The sequence below is a fragment of the Trachurus japonicus genome, chromosome 10, assembly GCF_045865225.1.
Source record: "Trachurus japonicus isolate A0001 chromosome 10, Traja_1.0".
Lineage (NCBI taxonomy): Eukaryota > Metazoa > Chordata > Actinopteri > Carangiformes > Carangidae > Trachurus > Trachurus japonicus.
Window position 1 is genome coordinate 19140952 of NC_140916.1, and position 13507 is coordinate 19154458.

Consider the following 13507-nt stretch of genomic DNA (forward strand, 5'->3'; position numbering starts at 1 on the left):
ACACAAAGGCTAAAAAAGCTTGAAATTCAAACCTGACTTCTGAAAATGTTTTTTTATTTTTTATAAATAAGATACATTCTCACCTAAGCTATGCTAAGTATGTACATTAGTACATTATGTTATTACATAGTCTCAAAATGTGTTAAATTCAGTTAACAGTGACAACTGCAGACTTAAAGATTTAATTTTCATCCTTTTTTTAAAAAAAAAAAGAAAAAAAAAGATGTATTACAGATATATTATATAAAACAACTTAGTCACCAAAAATTGGTGCTGGTGCAAGGCCATAGGTTAAAATGAATAGCAATTTCATACCATGAAATTCACTTTTCAGTAACTAAAAACTCTGTTTTAAAGTTTTAAGTAACTAATAAAAGCATTGCTCGTTTGAAACACCTGAAGTATGGTGAAAGTTGGATGCAGGTTTCATAACTATGTGACCATGAAGAGGTGGTTGTTAAAGATGTCTTTATAAAATAATTAAGGATGTTTGGTTGTGAGGGCGAATCTTCATTGCAATTCCTAGCTTCGCAAGAGTCCCTACCTTAATAAGCAACATAATGAAAAGATGAAGAGAACTTGAAGCCATTAAGGGTGTAATGCAACACTTTTTTGGTCATTCCACGAGACTAACCTCTAGAGGAGAGTCTGGTTCATCCAGGATGCTCTTTTCATTCTGTATCCGCTGCATCGTCCCTGTAGAGCTGGGGTCCATTATCAGCACGTTCTGACTACCAGCTCTGCCGAACTTACAGTCACTCTTTCTGGAGTCAGTCGTCCTGCACACCTCGTAATTGTACACGTGCTGGAGAGTCCCTGTCCCCAAAGTGTCTGAGTAACGTGGTGGATAATATGGAATCACAGGGAGATTGGAGTGATACAGGATGCGAGACTGTCTCCATCTGTAGATTTTCACTGATATAATCACCACTAAACACGTGATGAAGAGGAAGGAAACTACAGCCAGAGCCAACACTAAGTAAAAAGTCAGGTTGTCATTGTACTCCTTGTCGTGGGGAAAGTCAGTGAACTCCGACAGCACTTCAGGGAAGCTGTCCGCCACCGCCACGTTAACAATGACTGTAGCTGAACGAGAGGGCTGTCCGTTGTCCTCCACTATAACAGTCAGTCTCTGTTTGACTGCATCTTTATCAGTGACCTGGCGGATAGTTCTTATTTCTCCATTCTGTAAGCCCACTTCAAACAGCGCCCTGTCTGTGGCTTTCTGCAGTTTATAGGAGAGCCGGGCATTTTGTCCAGAGTCCACATCAACAGCCACCACTTTAGTCACCAGATAGCCCACATCTGCTGAACGAGGCACCATTTCAGCCACCAGAGAGCCACCAGTCTGGACTGGGTAGAGAACCTGAGGAGGGTTGTCGTTCTGGTCCTGGATCAGTATTTTCACAGTCACGTTACTACTGAGTGGAGGAGAGCCTCCATCCTGAGCTTTGACGCGGAAGTGGAAATCTTTGATCTGCTCGTAGTCAAAAGAGCGCACTGCATGGATGACTCCACTATCAGCACTGACGGACACATATGAGGAGACTGGCACTCCGTTAACAGAGGAGTCCTCCAGTATGTAAGAAACACGGGCATTCTGGTTCCAGTCAGCGTCTCTGGCTTTCACTGTGAATATAGAGAGACCTGGTGTGTTGTTTTCTACAATGTAGGCCTCATATGAGCTCCTCTCAAAGACAGGCGCGTTGTCATTGACGTCAGAGATCTGTAAGGTGAGAGTGACGCTGCTGGAGAGGGAGGGTACTCCCTCATCAGAGCAGGTCACTGTTATATTATACTCAGAGTCTCTCTCCCTGTCTAAATCACTGTCTGTCACTAAGCTATAGAAATCATTTGAGGAAGTGGTTATTGTAAAAGGAATGTTACCATTTATTCTGCAGTTCACTTGGCCATTATTAGCTGAGTCTGGGTCAAAGACACTGAAGATAACTATAACTGTGTTTGGAGGAGAATTTTCTGGGATTGTATCAGATTTGGACAGTATACTGATCACAGGCTTATTGTCATTTATGTCAATTACATCAACTATAATTTTACTGGAATCAGACAGACCACCACTGTCCTTAGCCTCAATGTCAATTTGAAAATACTTGGCTTTTTCAAAGTCGACTTCACCGACCAATATTACTTCACCATTTTCATTGATTGTAAATATATCAGACACACTGTCCATAGTGGTTGATACCGAATACGAAATTTCCCCATTTGTTCCTTTATCTGCATCAGAAGCGCTCACTGTTGTCAGCGTTGTTCCTTTATGAGAATCTTCCGCTATTGCCGCTTTGTAAACCGACTGCGTAAAAACAGGAGCGTTGTCATTTACATCGAGCACGGTCACATAAATCTTTACTGTACCAGACATCTGAGGTTCTCCTCCATCCACAGCTGTTAATAACAACGATATTTGTTCCTCTTTCTCGCGATCCAATGGCTTGTGTAAAACCATCTCAACCTTTTTATTTCCATCTGCCTGACTGTGTATTTTCAGAGCAAAATTATCTGTAGGTTTTAAGGTGTAATTTTTCAGGCCATTTATGCCGATGTCTGCATCAACCGCTCTTTCTAATACAAATTTTGATCCTATAACTGCGGATTCGCTAATTTCAAAACGTTTCTCGTCATTTTTAAAACTGGGGCTGTTGTCATTGATGTCTGTGATCTCAACTGTTATTCGAAAAAGCTCCATTGGATTTTCTAAAATAATCTGCAAATGCAATGCACAAGGCGTTGTCTGTCTACAGAGCGACTCTCTGTCGATTCTCTCTTTCACGAGGAGGACTCCTCTTTCTTTACTCAGCTCGATGTATTCCGCACTGTCGCCCGTAAATATACGGGCTTTGCCTGCCTTTAATCTCTTCACATCTAAACCTAGATCCCGTGCTATGTTGCCTACCACAGAGCCTTTTGCCATTTCCTCTGGAATCGAGTAGCTGACTTGTCCGAGAACTGAACTGATAGAGACTATCGAGAGGAAAAACAGTACTTGCCGTCTCATTGTTCTACTCAGAATTACACGCTCCGCCAAAAAAAGATGCATCACTGCCTTTCACAGCACAAATATGTCCACGTGCAAACGAATAAAGGAATGCTGATATAATCCACAAAAATGTATGGACAGTATATCCGCTTTATGTGTCCGTCTAATTCGTTATGTCCGCGAACAACGCTTTCTCCTTTCTTTCTATGAAAATAACAACACGACATGGGAGGATCTGCTTCATATCCTCTCTCCAAATACAACACGTTGACCAACAGCGGCCCATGGAGTTAAGAGAGTGAAATTACAGGATGTCAAGTTATTAATTGGATGACTTCAGGAGGGTGCACCATTGGTATGATGAATAACCGTTAAATATAGTTATTAAAAGAGGGAGCTCCATCATTACAAATGTAAAGAAATATTGAAAATATGTAACTTCAACAATAAAATAGAAACTGAGAACCACCAAATGCTAAAACATTACTACAACTGCAAGGGAAAAATGTATGGAAACTAGAAAGGGGAGGTGGGATGCATGGGGCTGCCTCTGTCCATGGTGCTGAAACTAAATCGTCAGCAATCAGACATACTTGATCATGCAATTCTGACACAAACAAAGGATGAATTTGTCTAACCTCTAGAGGAGAGTCTGGTTCATCCAGGATGCTCTTTTCATTCTGTATCCGCTGCATCGTCCCTGTAGAGCTGGGGTCCATTATCAGCACGTTCTGACTACCAGCTCTGCCGAACTTACAGTCACTCTTTCTGGAGTCAGTCGTCCTGCACACCTCGTAATTGTACACGTGCTGGAGAGTCCCTGTCCCCAAAGTGTCTGAGTAACGTGGTGGATAATATGGAATCACAGGGAGATTGGAGTGATACATGATGCGAGACTGTCTCCATCTGTAGATTTTCACTGATATAATCACCACTAAACACGTGATGAAGAGGAAGGAAACTACAGCCAGAGCCAACACTAAGTAAAAAGTCAGGTTGTCATTGTACTCCTTGTCGTGGGGAAAGTCAGTGAACTCCGACAGCACTTCAGGGAAGCTGTCCGCCACCGCCACGTTAACAATGACTGTAGCTGAACGAGAGGGCTGTCCGTTGTCCTCCACTATAACAGTCAGTCTCTGTTTGACTGCATCTTTATCAGTGACCTGGCGGATAGTTCTTATTTCTCCATTCTGTAAGCCCACTTCAAACAGCGCCCTGTCTGTGGCTTTCTGCAGTTTATAGGAGAGCCAGGCGTTTTGTCCAGAGTCCACATCAACAGCCACCACTTTAGTCACCAGATAGCCCACATCTGCTGAACGAGGCACCATTTCAGCCACCAGAGAGCCACCAGTCTGGACTGGGTAGAGAACCTGAGGTGGGTTGTCGTTCTGGTCCTGGATCAGTATTTTCACAGTCACGTTACTACTGAGTGGAGGAGAGCCTCCATCCTGAGCTTTGACGCGGAAGTGGAAATCTTTGATCTGCTCGTAGTCAAAAGAGCGCACTGCATGGATGACTCCACTATCAGCACTGACGGACACATATGAGGAGACTGGCACTCCGTTAACAGAGGAGTCCTCCAGTATGTAAGAAACACGGGCATTCTGGTTCCAGTCAGCGTCTCTGGCTTTCACTGTGAATATAGAGAGACCTGGTGTGTTGTTTTCTACAATGTAGGCCTCATATGAGCTCCTCTCAAAGACAGGCGCGTTGTCATTGACGTCAGAGATCTGTAAGGTGAGAGTGACGCTGCTGGAGAGGGAGGGTACTCCCTCATCAGAGCAGGTCACTGTTATATTATACTCAGATGACCTCTCTCTGTCTAATTCACTGTCTGTCACTAAACTGTAGAAACCACTGGTTGATGATTTCAAAATGAAAGGCATATTTTCACTGATAAAACATTGCACTTTTCCATTTTCTCCCGAGTCTCTATCCTCGATGTTTATCATCGTAACGACCGTATTGAGTTTGGCGTCTTCTGATATCACATTTGACTTTGACATTATATTGATCTCAGGTTTGTTGTCATTTACGTCTTGTACATCTACAATTAATTTGCAAGAATCCGTGAGCCCTCCATCGTCACTAGCACGTAAATCTATTTGATAGTTTCTCGACTCTTCAAAGTCAATATTTCCAATTAAAGTAATTTCGCCATTTTCCTCGTTTATTTCAAATACTTTTCGAATATCATCTAACGTGTTCGTGATTGAATATGTTATTTTACCATTAGATCCCTGATCTGCATCTGAGGCTGTAACAGTAGCTACCACTGTGCCTTTGGGTGAATTCTCAGTAACTGTAGCTTTGTAAGTGGACTGTGTGAAAACAGGAGCATTATCGTTGACGTCTAACACTGTAATAAGAATCAGCATTGTTCCTGTCATCTGCGGCTCTCCTCCATCTACAGCCGTTAACACGAGAGAAATCTGCTCCTGTTTCTCTCTGTCTAAAGGTTTCTGTAGCACCATCTCAACATTTTTGTTTCCATCAGCGTTATTGTGCACTTTCAGAACAAAATTATCTGTTGGTTTCAATTCGTATCTTTGAAGATCGTTAACACCAACATCAAGATCAACAGCCTTTTCTAGCACAAATTTTGCCCCCGTCACAGCTGACTCACTAATTTTGAATTTCATTTCACTTTTTTCAAAGGTCGGTGCATTATCATTAATGTCTGTAATTTGGACTGTAACAGAGTAAAACTCCATAGGATTTTCTAAAATAATCTGAAAATGTAAAGCACACGGCGTCGTCTGCCTGCAGAGCGCCTCCCTGTCGATTCTCTCTTTAACAAGGAGGACTCCTCTTTCTCTGTTAAGCTCGATGTAGTCGCCACTGTCCCTGGTATAAATTCGAGCTTTGCCAGATACTAGACGCTTGGTTTGTAAACCTAGATCATGTGCGATATTTCCGACTAAAAATCCTTTGACCATTTCCTCAGGAATAGTGTAGCTGACCTGCGCGAGCACTGGGCCGACAGACAGGAGAAACACGAATAGCAGTACTTGCCTCGCCATTGTTCTTTCCGAATTGCTTCAAATAGGTTGAATGTATTTACACGCCATGAATATCGACTCCAATATCAAAAGTACAGATGCGCCATTAGAATCCACATGAGAGAAAGGGAAAGTCTCACGGTGTTTTCCAATATTTTGAATGAGTCGAATGTCGCCTTTTTTCCGTCGTGCTCGTTCTTTATTATGTCGACGTTACATGGGAGGTGCTGCTACAACCCTTCAGACAGCTTTCGACACTCTGGTCAACAGCGGCCCTCAGAGTCCATACTATAAAACTGCAAAAACCAACCAAAGGAGTCTCTGTACAGAGAACCTGTCATGAAAAATATCTGAATATGAACAAAAATGATGAGAAGTTACTTGAACTTATACCTGAACCTAAATGTTTTTACAGTCACTTCCTAAGACACGTTAAAACGCTGTATGCACTACTTGAAAAAGTAAAACAACAGCACCAAACGTTTTAATAACATTTAGTGAATAAGGCAAGTAAAACTGGAGGTGTGGGTTAAAGTCGCTGTCCAGAGTTCTGAAATTGACAAATCTTGACCAATCCCTGACATGCTTGCCCCACACAAGTCCCCTCACAAAAATATAGGCTATACACAGTTGCGTATTGAATATCTCTTGTTTGAATGATTACCACAAATATATTAATGCTGTCCTTGATAATAATCATTATTAACCACGTTAATGCATTAAAATTGTAAATGTATGTTCAGAAAGATTAGAAAGTGACAAAATGTAAGAGTAATGTTGACGTATATGGGCAGGGGGTTGCTGAAATAATCAACTCAGCGTTCATACAATCCAGGATAAGTAGATCTATGTAAGAGCAGGGTTTATCTACCTCCAAAACAAATGGCTGAAACCAATATATCAATTAATGATCTAAAATCTAAATCTGGTTAAATTGTTAACTTCGGCAAGGACGTTGACATCAATAATGGAGCATTGATGAACAAAAAAACAAAATAGGTAAATAAAGATAATGGGCCTGCAAAGTAAAGGATACGAAAAGAAGAGAGGAGGCAGACTCCATTGAAATACGCTTGCGCCGTATTATTTCACTAAAATGTGTGACTTTCAGAAATTTAAAAAATAGTATCATTGGTAATACTTGGTACAAACATTATGAAGCAATCTAACCTCTAGAGGAGAGTCTGGTTCATCCAAGATGCTCTTTTCATTCTGTATCCGCTGCATCGTCCCTGTAGAGCTGGGGTCCATTATCAGCACGTTCTGACTACCAGCTCTGCCGAACTTACAGTCACTCTTTCTGGAGTCAGTCGTCCTGCACACCTCATAATTGTACACGTGCTGGAGAGTCCCTGTCCCCAAAGTGTCTGAGTAACGTGGAGGATAATATGGAATCACAGGGAGATTGGAGTGATACATGATGCGAGACTGTCTCCATCTGTAGATTTTCACTGATATAATCACCACTAAACACGTGATGAAGAGGAAGGAAACTACAGCCAGAGCCAACACTAAGTAAAAAGTCAGGTTGTCATTGTACTCCTTGTCGTGGGGAAAGTCAGTGAACTCCGACAGCACTTCAGGGAAGCTGTCCGCCACCGCCACGTTAACAATGACTGTAGCTGAACGAGAGGGCTGTCCGTTGTCCTCCACTATAACAGTCAGTCTCTGTTTGACTGCATCTTTATCAGTGACCTGGCGGATAGTTCTTATTTCTCCATTCTGTAAGCCCACTTCAAACAGCGCCCTGTCTGTGGCTTTCTGCAGTTTATAGGAGAGCCAGGCATTTTGTCCAGAGTCCACATCAACAGCCACCACTTTAGTCACCAGATAGCCCACATCTGCTGAACGAGGCACCATTTCAGCCACCAGAGAGCCACCAGTCTGGACTGGGTAGAGAACCTGAGGAGGGTTGTCGTTCTGGTCCTGGATCAGGATTTTCACAGTCACGTTACTACTGAGTGGAGGAGAGCCTCCATCCTGAGCTTTGACGCGGAAGTGGAAATCTTTGATCTGCTCGTAGTCAAAAGAGCGCACTGCATGGATGACTCCACTATCAGCACTGACGGACACATATGAGGAGACTGGCACTCCGTTAACAGAGGAGTCCTCCAGTATGTAAGAAACACGGGCATTCTGGTTCCAGTCAGCGTCTCTGGCTTTCACTGTGAATATAGAGAGACCTGGTGTGTTGTTTTCTACAATGTAGGCCTCATATGAGCTCCTCTCAAAGACAGGCGCGTTGTCATTGACGTCAGAGATCTGTAAGGTGAGAGTGACGCTGCTGGAGAGGGAGGGTACTCCCTCATCAGAGCAGGTCACTATTATATTATACTCAGAGGCTCTCTCTCTGTCTAATTCACTGTCCGTCAACAGGCTATAGAAATTATTTGATGTTGTTTTTAAAACGAAGGGCACATTGTCGCTTATAAAACATTGCACTTTTCCATTTTCTCCTGAATCAAAATCCTCGATGTTTATCATTGTAACGACCGTATTGAGTTTGGCGTCTTCTGATATCACATTTGACTTTGACATGATGTTAATTTCAGGTTTGTTGTCATTTACATCTTGTACATCCACAATTAATTTACAAGAATCAGTGAGTCCTCCTTCGTCACTAGCACGTAAGTTTATTTGAAAACTTCGTGATTCCTCAAAGTCAATATTTGCAACTAAAGTAACTTCACCATTGTCCTTGTTTATTTGAAATATTTTCCTGACATCATCTCTATTCGTGATTGAATATGTTATTTTACTGTTAGATCCCTGATCTGCATCTGAGGCTGTAACAGTAGCTACAACTGTGCCTTTAGGTGAATTTTCAGTAACTGCAGCTTTGTATGTGGACTGTGTAAAAACAGGTGCATTATCATTAGCGTCTAAGACTGTAATAAGAATCAGCATTGTTCCTGTCATCTGCGGCTCTCCTCCATCTACAGCAATTAACACGAGAGAAATCTGTTCCTTTTTCTCTCTGTCTAAAGGTTTCTGTAGCACCATCTCAACATTTTTGTTTCCATCGGCGTTATTATGCACTTTCAGAACAAAATTATCTGTTGGTTTCAATTCGTACCTTTGAAGATCATTAATTCCAACATCTAGATCCACAGCCCTCTCCAGCTCAAATTTTGCACCAGTAATCGTTGACTCGCTAATTTTGAATTCGATTTGGCCTTCATCAAAGGTGGGGGCATTATCATTGATATCAGTAATCTGGACTGTGACAGAGTAAAACTCCATAGGATTTTCTAAAATAATCTGAAAATGTAAAGCACACGGCGTAGTTTGTTTGCACAGGGCCTCTCTGTCGATTCTCTCTTTAACAAGGAGGACTCCTCTTTCTCTATTCAGTTCGATGTAGTCGCCGCTGTCTCGGGAATAAATTCGAGCTTTGCCAGACATCAAACGTCTGGTTTCTAAGCCTAAATCCTGCGCTATATTACCGACTAAAGACCCTTTGGTCATCTCCTCTGGTACTGTGTAGCTGACCTGTCCGGTAACGGAGCCGAGGGAAAGCAGAGAGAAAAACAACAACGCCTGTCCTTTCATTGTTCTGTCCTCGTGTATTTTCATCGGTGATCTGCAGTCCAACGGTATATCCCTTTAACTCAGTCCACTGCAGTGTCAGGTATCAGTTTTTAAATCCGCTATTCACCCACTGGAATCAAAACGCCTCTGTAGTCGTCGGCTCTGGTATTAGATATTCCACGGATTCAGAATGATCGGTCTTTCCCGTCGTTGTCCCTCTTCATTATGTCGACGTTACATGGGAGGTGCTGCTACAACCCTGCTTTCAGTTATCAACATCCTGGCCAACAGCGGCCCTAAGAGTTCAAACTGCAAAACTGCAGAGAACCAGCATGAAGGTATCTGCCCAGAAGACACATAACTGCTGTGGGTCTGATATAAAATGTAACAAGAGCCATACAAGACAAACTATCCTCTTCCTAAAATCTGATTTGCCAATTCAAGACATAATGTGGTTAATCTACTTCCTTTTGTTTAAGTCTTCAAACACAATTAAATTTCAACAAGCAGAAGAGTCATGTCTGACTGAAAGTTTAAAAGAAAATGTGTTTGAAATAAATAAGGAAATAACGAGAAAAAACAGGTAGAAAACTTGGTTAATAATAATATGACAATAGTGACATAGAAAGAAAACAGTCAGAAAAGGTCACTGTCCGAGGTACTGAAATGACGAAAGAACTTTGAACTGGTCACAAGACCATTAAATGTGGTTTCATGCGAAGTGAACATATGTCAGCATCGAAAATGTACAGTTTTTCTTAAAATGAAACCATACGATTAATGTTCAGTTCAATAATGAGACCAAGTTGCAAAGCAATCACAGATTATTTTCTCCATGCAGGGATGTTATTGAGGAAAAAAAAAAGTAATAATAATAATACTACTACTAATAATACTACTACTACTACTACTACTACTAATAATAATAATAATAATAATAATAATAATACTAAAAATAATAATACAGCTTCTGAAAATAAGTACAGGATATCACACATACATTCAGCAATTTCTGTATTTTAAATTCCTGAACTTTGCCGTTTGATAAAGACAAATAAAAAGTGTTTTATATTTAATAAGTTTGAAAAATAATGTAAATTTGGTCTAAATTCCAAATAAATCACCATTCCGCTTTAACGTGAGATACAACCAAGTCACAGAAAGCTTCATCTTCATGAATTACACAAGGTTAATCACTGAGAAACAAGTCATGGGACACTGTCCATGGTTCTGAAATGGTGGGTTTGCCTGCAACGCTTTACTGTTGATGCAGCTTAAGACTTGAAAGACTCGAAGGCACGGAGACAAAGCTAAAACTATGTATTTGACTAACCTCTAGAGGAGAGTCTGGTTCATCCAGGATGCTCTTTTCATTCTGTATCCGCTGCATCGTCCCTGTAGAGCTGGGGTCCATTATCAGCACGTTCTGACTACCAGCTCTGCCGAACTTACAGTCACTCTTTCTGGAGTCAGTCGTCCTGCACACCTCGTAATTGTACACGTGCTGGAGAGTCCCTGTCCCCAAAGTGTCTGAGTAACGTGGTGGATAATATGGAATCACAGGGAGATTGGAGTGATACAGGATGCGAGACTGTCTCCATCTGTAGATTTTCACTGATATAATCACCACTAAACACGTGATGAAGAGGAAGGAAACTACAGCCAGAGCCAACACTAAGTAAAAAGTCAGGTTGTCATTGTACTCCTTGTCGTGGGGAAAGTCAGTGAACTCCGACAGCACTTCAGGGAAGCTGTCCGCCACCGCCACGTTAACAATGACTGTAGCTGAACGAGAGGGCTGTCCGTTGTCCTCCACTATAACAGTCAGTCTCTGTTTGACTGCATCTTTATCAGTGACCTGGCGGATAGTTCTTATTTCTCCATTCTGTAAGCCCACTTCAAACAGCGCCCTGTCTGTGGCTTTCTGCAGTTTATAGGAGAGCCAGGCGTTTTGTCCAGAGTCCACATCAACAGCCACCACTTTAGTCACCAGATAGCCCACATCTGCTGAACGAGGCACCATTTCAGCCACCAGAGAGCCACCAGTCTGGACTGGGTAGAGAACCTGAGGAGGGTTGTCGTTCTGGTCCTGGATCAGTATTTTCACAGTCACGTTACTACTGAGTGGAGGAGAGCCTCCATCCTGAGCTTTGACGCGGAAGTGGAAATCTTTGATCTGCTCGTAGTCAAAAGAGCGCACTGCATGGATGACTCCACTATCAGCACTGACGGACACATATGAGGAGACTGGCACTCCGTTAACAGAGGAGTCCTCCAGTATGTAAGAAACACGGGCATTCTGGTTCCAGTCAGCGTCTCTGGCTTTCACTGTGAATATAGAGAGACCTGGTGTGTTGTTTTCTACAATGTAGGCCTCATATGAGCTCCTCTCAAAGACAGGCGCGTTGTCATTGACGTCAGAGATCTGTAAGGTGAGAGTGACGCTGCTGGAGAGGGAGGGTACTCCCTCATCAGAGCAGGTCACTGTTATATTGTACTCTGAGTCTCTCTCTCTGTCTAATTCATTGTCCGTCACCAGGCTATAGAAATTATTTGATGTTGTTTTTAAAACGAAGGGCATATTTTCCCTGATAAAACATTGCACTTTTCCATTTTCTCCTGAATCAAAATCCTCGATGTTTATCATCGTAACGACCGTATTGAGTTTGGCGTCTTCTGCTATCACATTTGACTTTGACATGATGTTAATTTCAGGTTTGTTGTCATTTACATCTTGTACATCGACAATTAATTTGCAAGAATCAGTGAGTCCTCCTTCATCAGTAGCGAGTACATTTATTTCAAAACCTCGTGATTCCTCAAAGTCAATATTTGCAACTAAAGTAACTTCACCATTGTCCTTGTTTATTTTAAATATTTTCCTGACATCATCTCTATTTGTGATTGAATATGTTATTTTACTGTTAGATCCCTGATCTGCATCTGAGGCTGTAACAGTAGCTACAACTGTGCCTTTAGGTGAATTCTCAGTAACTGTAGCTTTGTATGTGGACTGAGTAAAAACAGGAGCATTATCGTTGACGTCTAACACTGTAATAAGAATCAGCATTGTTCCTGACATCTGCGGCTCTCCTCCATCTACAGCCGTTAACACGAGAGAAATCTGCTCCTGTTTCTCTCTGTCTAAAGGTTTCTGTAGCACCATCTCAACATTTTTTTTGCCATCAGCGTTACTGTGCACTTTCAGAACAAAATTATCTGTTGGTTTCAGTTCGTATCTTTGAAGATCATTGATTCCTACATCAAGATCGACAGCCCTTTCTAGCACAAATTTTGCCCCGGTTACAGCCAATTCACTCATTTTGAATTCGATTTGGCCTTCATCAAATGTCGGAGCGTTGTCATTGATGTCAGTAATCTGGACTGTAACCGAGTAAAACTCCATAGGATTTTCTAAAATAATCTGAAAATGTAAAGCACACGGCGTAGTTTGTTTGCACAGCGCCTCTCTGTCGATTCTCTCTCTAACAAGGAGGACTCCTCTTTCTCTATTCAGTTCGATGTAGTCGCCGCTGTCTCGTGAATAAATTCGAGCTTTACCAGATATCAAACGTCTGGTTTCTAAGCCTAAATCCTGCGCTATATTACCGACTAAAGATCCTTTGGTCATCTCCTCTGGTACTGTGTAGCTGACCTGTCCGGTAACGGAGCCGAGGTAAAGCAGAGAGAAAAACAACAACGCCTGTCCCTTCATTGTTCTGTCCTCGTGTATTTTCATCGGTGATCTGCAGTCCAACGGTATATCCCTTTAACTCAGTCCACTGCAGTGTCAGGTATCAGTTTTTAAATCCGCTATTCACCCACTGGAATCAAAACGCCTCTGTAGTCGTCGTCTCTGGTATCAGATATTCTACAGATTCAGAATGATCGGTCTTTCCCGTCGTTGTCCCTCTTCATTATGTCGACGTAACATGGGAGGTGCTGCTACAACCCTGCTTTCAGTTATCAACATCCT

At 42.0% G+C, this 13507-nt stretch overlaps 5 protein-coding genes across 34 annotated transcripts in view; all 5 read right to left on the bottom strand.

Annotated features, from left to right (window-relative positions):
• The window catches only part of LOC146979773 (protocadherin gamma-C5-like), a 298812-nt gene that overhangs the window by 96258 nt on the left and 189047 nt on the right, over positions 1–13507 (bottom strand). The gene's annotated exons all lie outside the window — the stretch shown is intronic.
• LOC146979790 (protocadherin beta-16-like) lies at positions 364–3058 on the bottom strand. Its single transcript, XM_085789863.1, has one exon. It carries the CDS (start codon positions 3056–3058, stop codon positions 617–619), a length of 2442 nt encoding a protein of 813 aa, XP_085645989.1. The 3' UTR covers positions 364–616.
• LOC146979791 (protocadherin beta-16-like) lies at positions 3424–6021 on the bottom strand. The gene has a single exon (XM_085789853.1). It carries the CDS (start codon positions 6019–6021, stop codon positions 3439–3441), a length of 2583 nt encoding a protein of 860 aa, XP_085645979.1. The 3' UTR covers positions 3424–3438.
• On the bottom strand, positions 7129–9644 carry LOC146979792 (protocadherin gamma-A2-like). The gene has a single exon (XM_085789855.1). The coding sequence runs from the start codon at positions 9574–9576 to the stop codon at positions 7129–7131; it is 2448 nt and encodes an 815-aa protein (XP_085645981.1). The 5' UTR covers positions 9577–9644.
• On the bottom strand, positions 10178–13270 carry LOC146979793 (protocadherin gamma-A7-like). Its single transcript, XM_085788829.1, has 3 exons — positions 12933–13270; positions 10865–11648; positions 10178–10192 (listed from the first exon to the last, which is right to left on the bottom strand). Exons 1-3 carry the CDS (start codon positions 13268–13270, stop codon positions 10178–10180), a joined length of 1137 nt encoding a protein of 378 aa, XP_085644955.1.

Bases quoted from the DNA above. Each gene is read 5' to 3' on its own strand.
- LOC146979790 (XM_085789863.1), bottom strand. From the start codon at position 3,058: ATGCATCTTTTTTTGGCGGAGCGTGTAATTCTGAGTAGAACAATGAGA.
- LOC146979791 (XM_085789853.1), bottom strand. From the start codon at position 6,021: ATGGCGAGGCAAGTACTGCTATTCGTGTTTCTCCTGTCTGTCGGCCCA.
- LOC146979792 (XM_085789855.1), bottom strand. From the start codon at position 9,576: ATGAAAATACACGAGGACAGAACAATGAAAGGACAGGCGTTGTTGTTT.
- LOC146979793 (XM_085788829.1), bottom strand. From the start codon at position 13,270: ATGAAAATACACGAGGACAGAACAATGAAGGGACAGGCGTTGTTGTTT. The intron at 11,649-12,932 runs GTTTTACTCGGT...TCCACTCAGTAG, and splicing joins ATTTTAGAAAATCCTATGGA to TAACGTGACTGTGAAAATAC.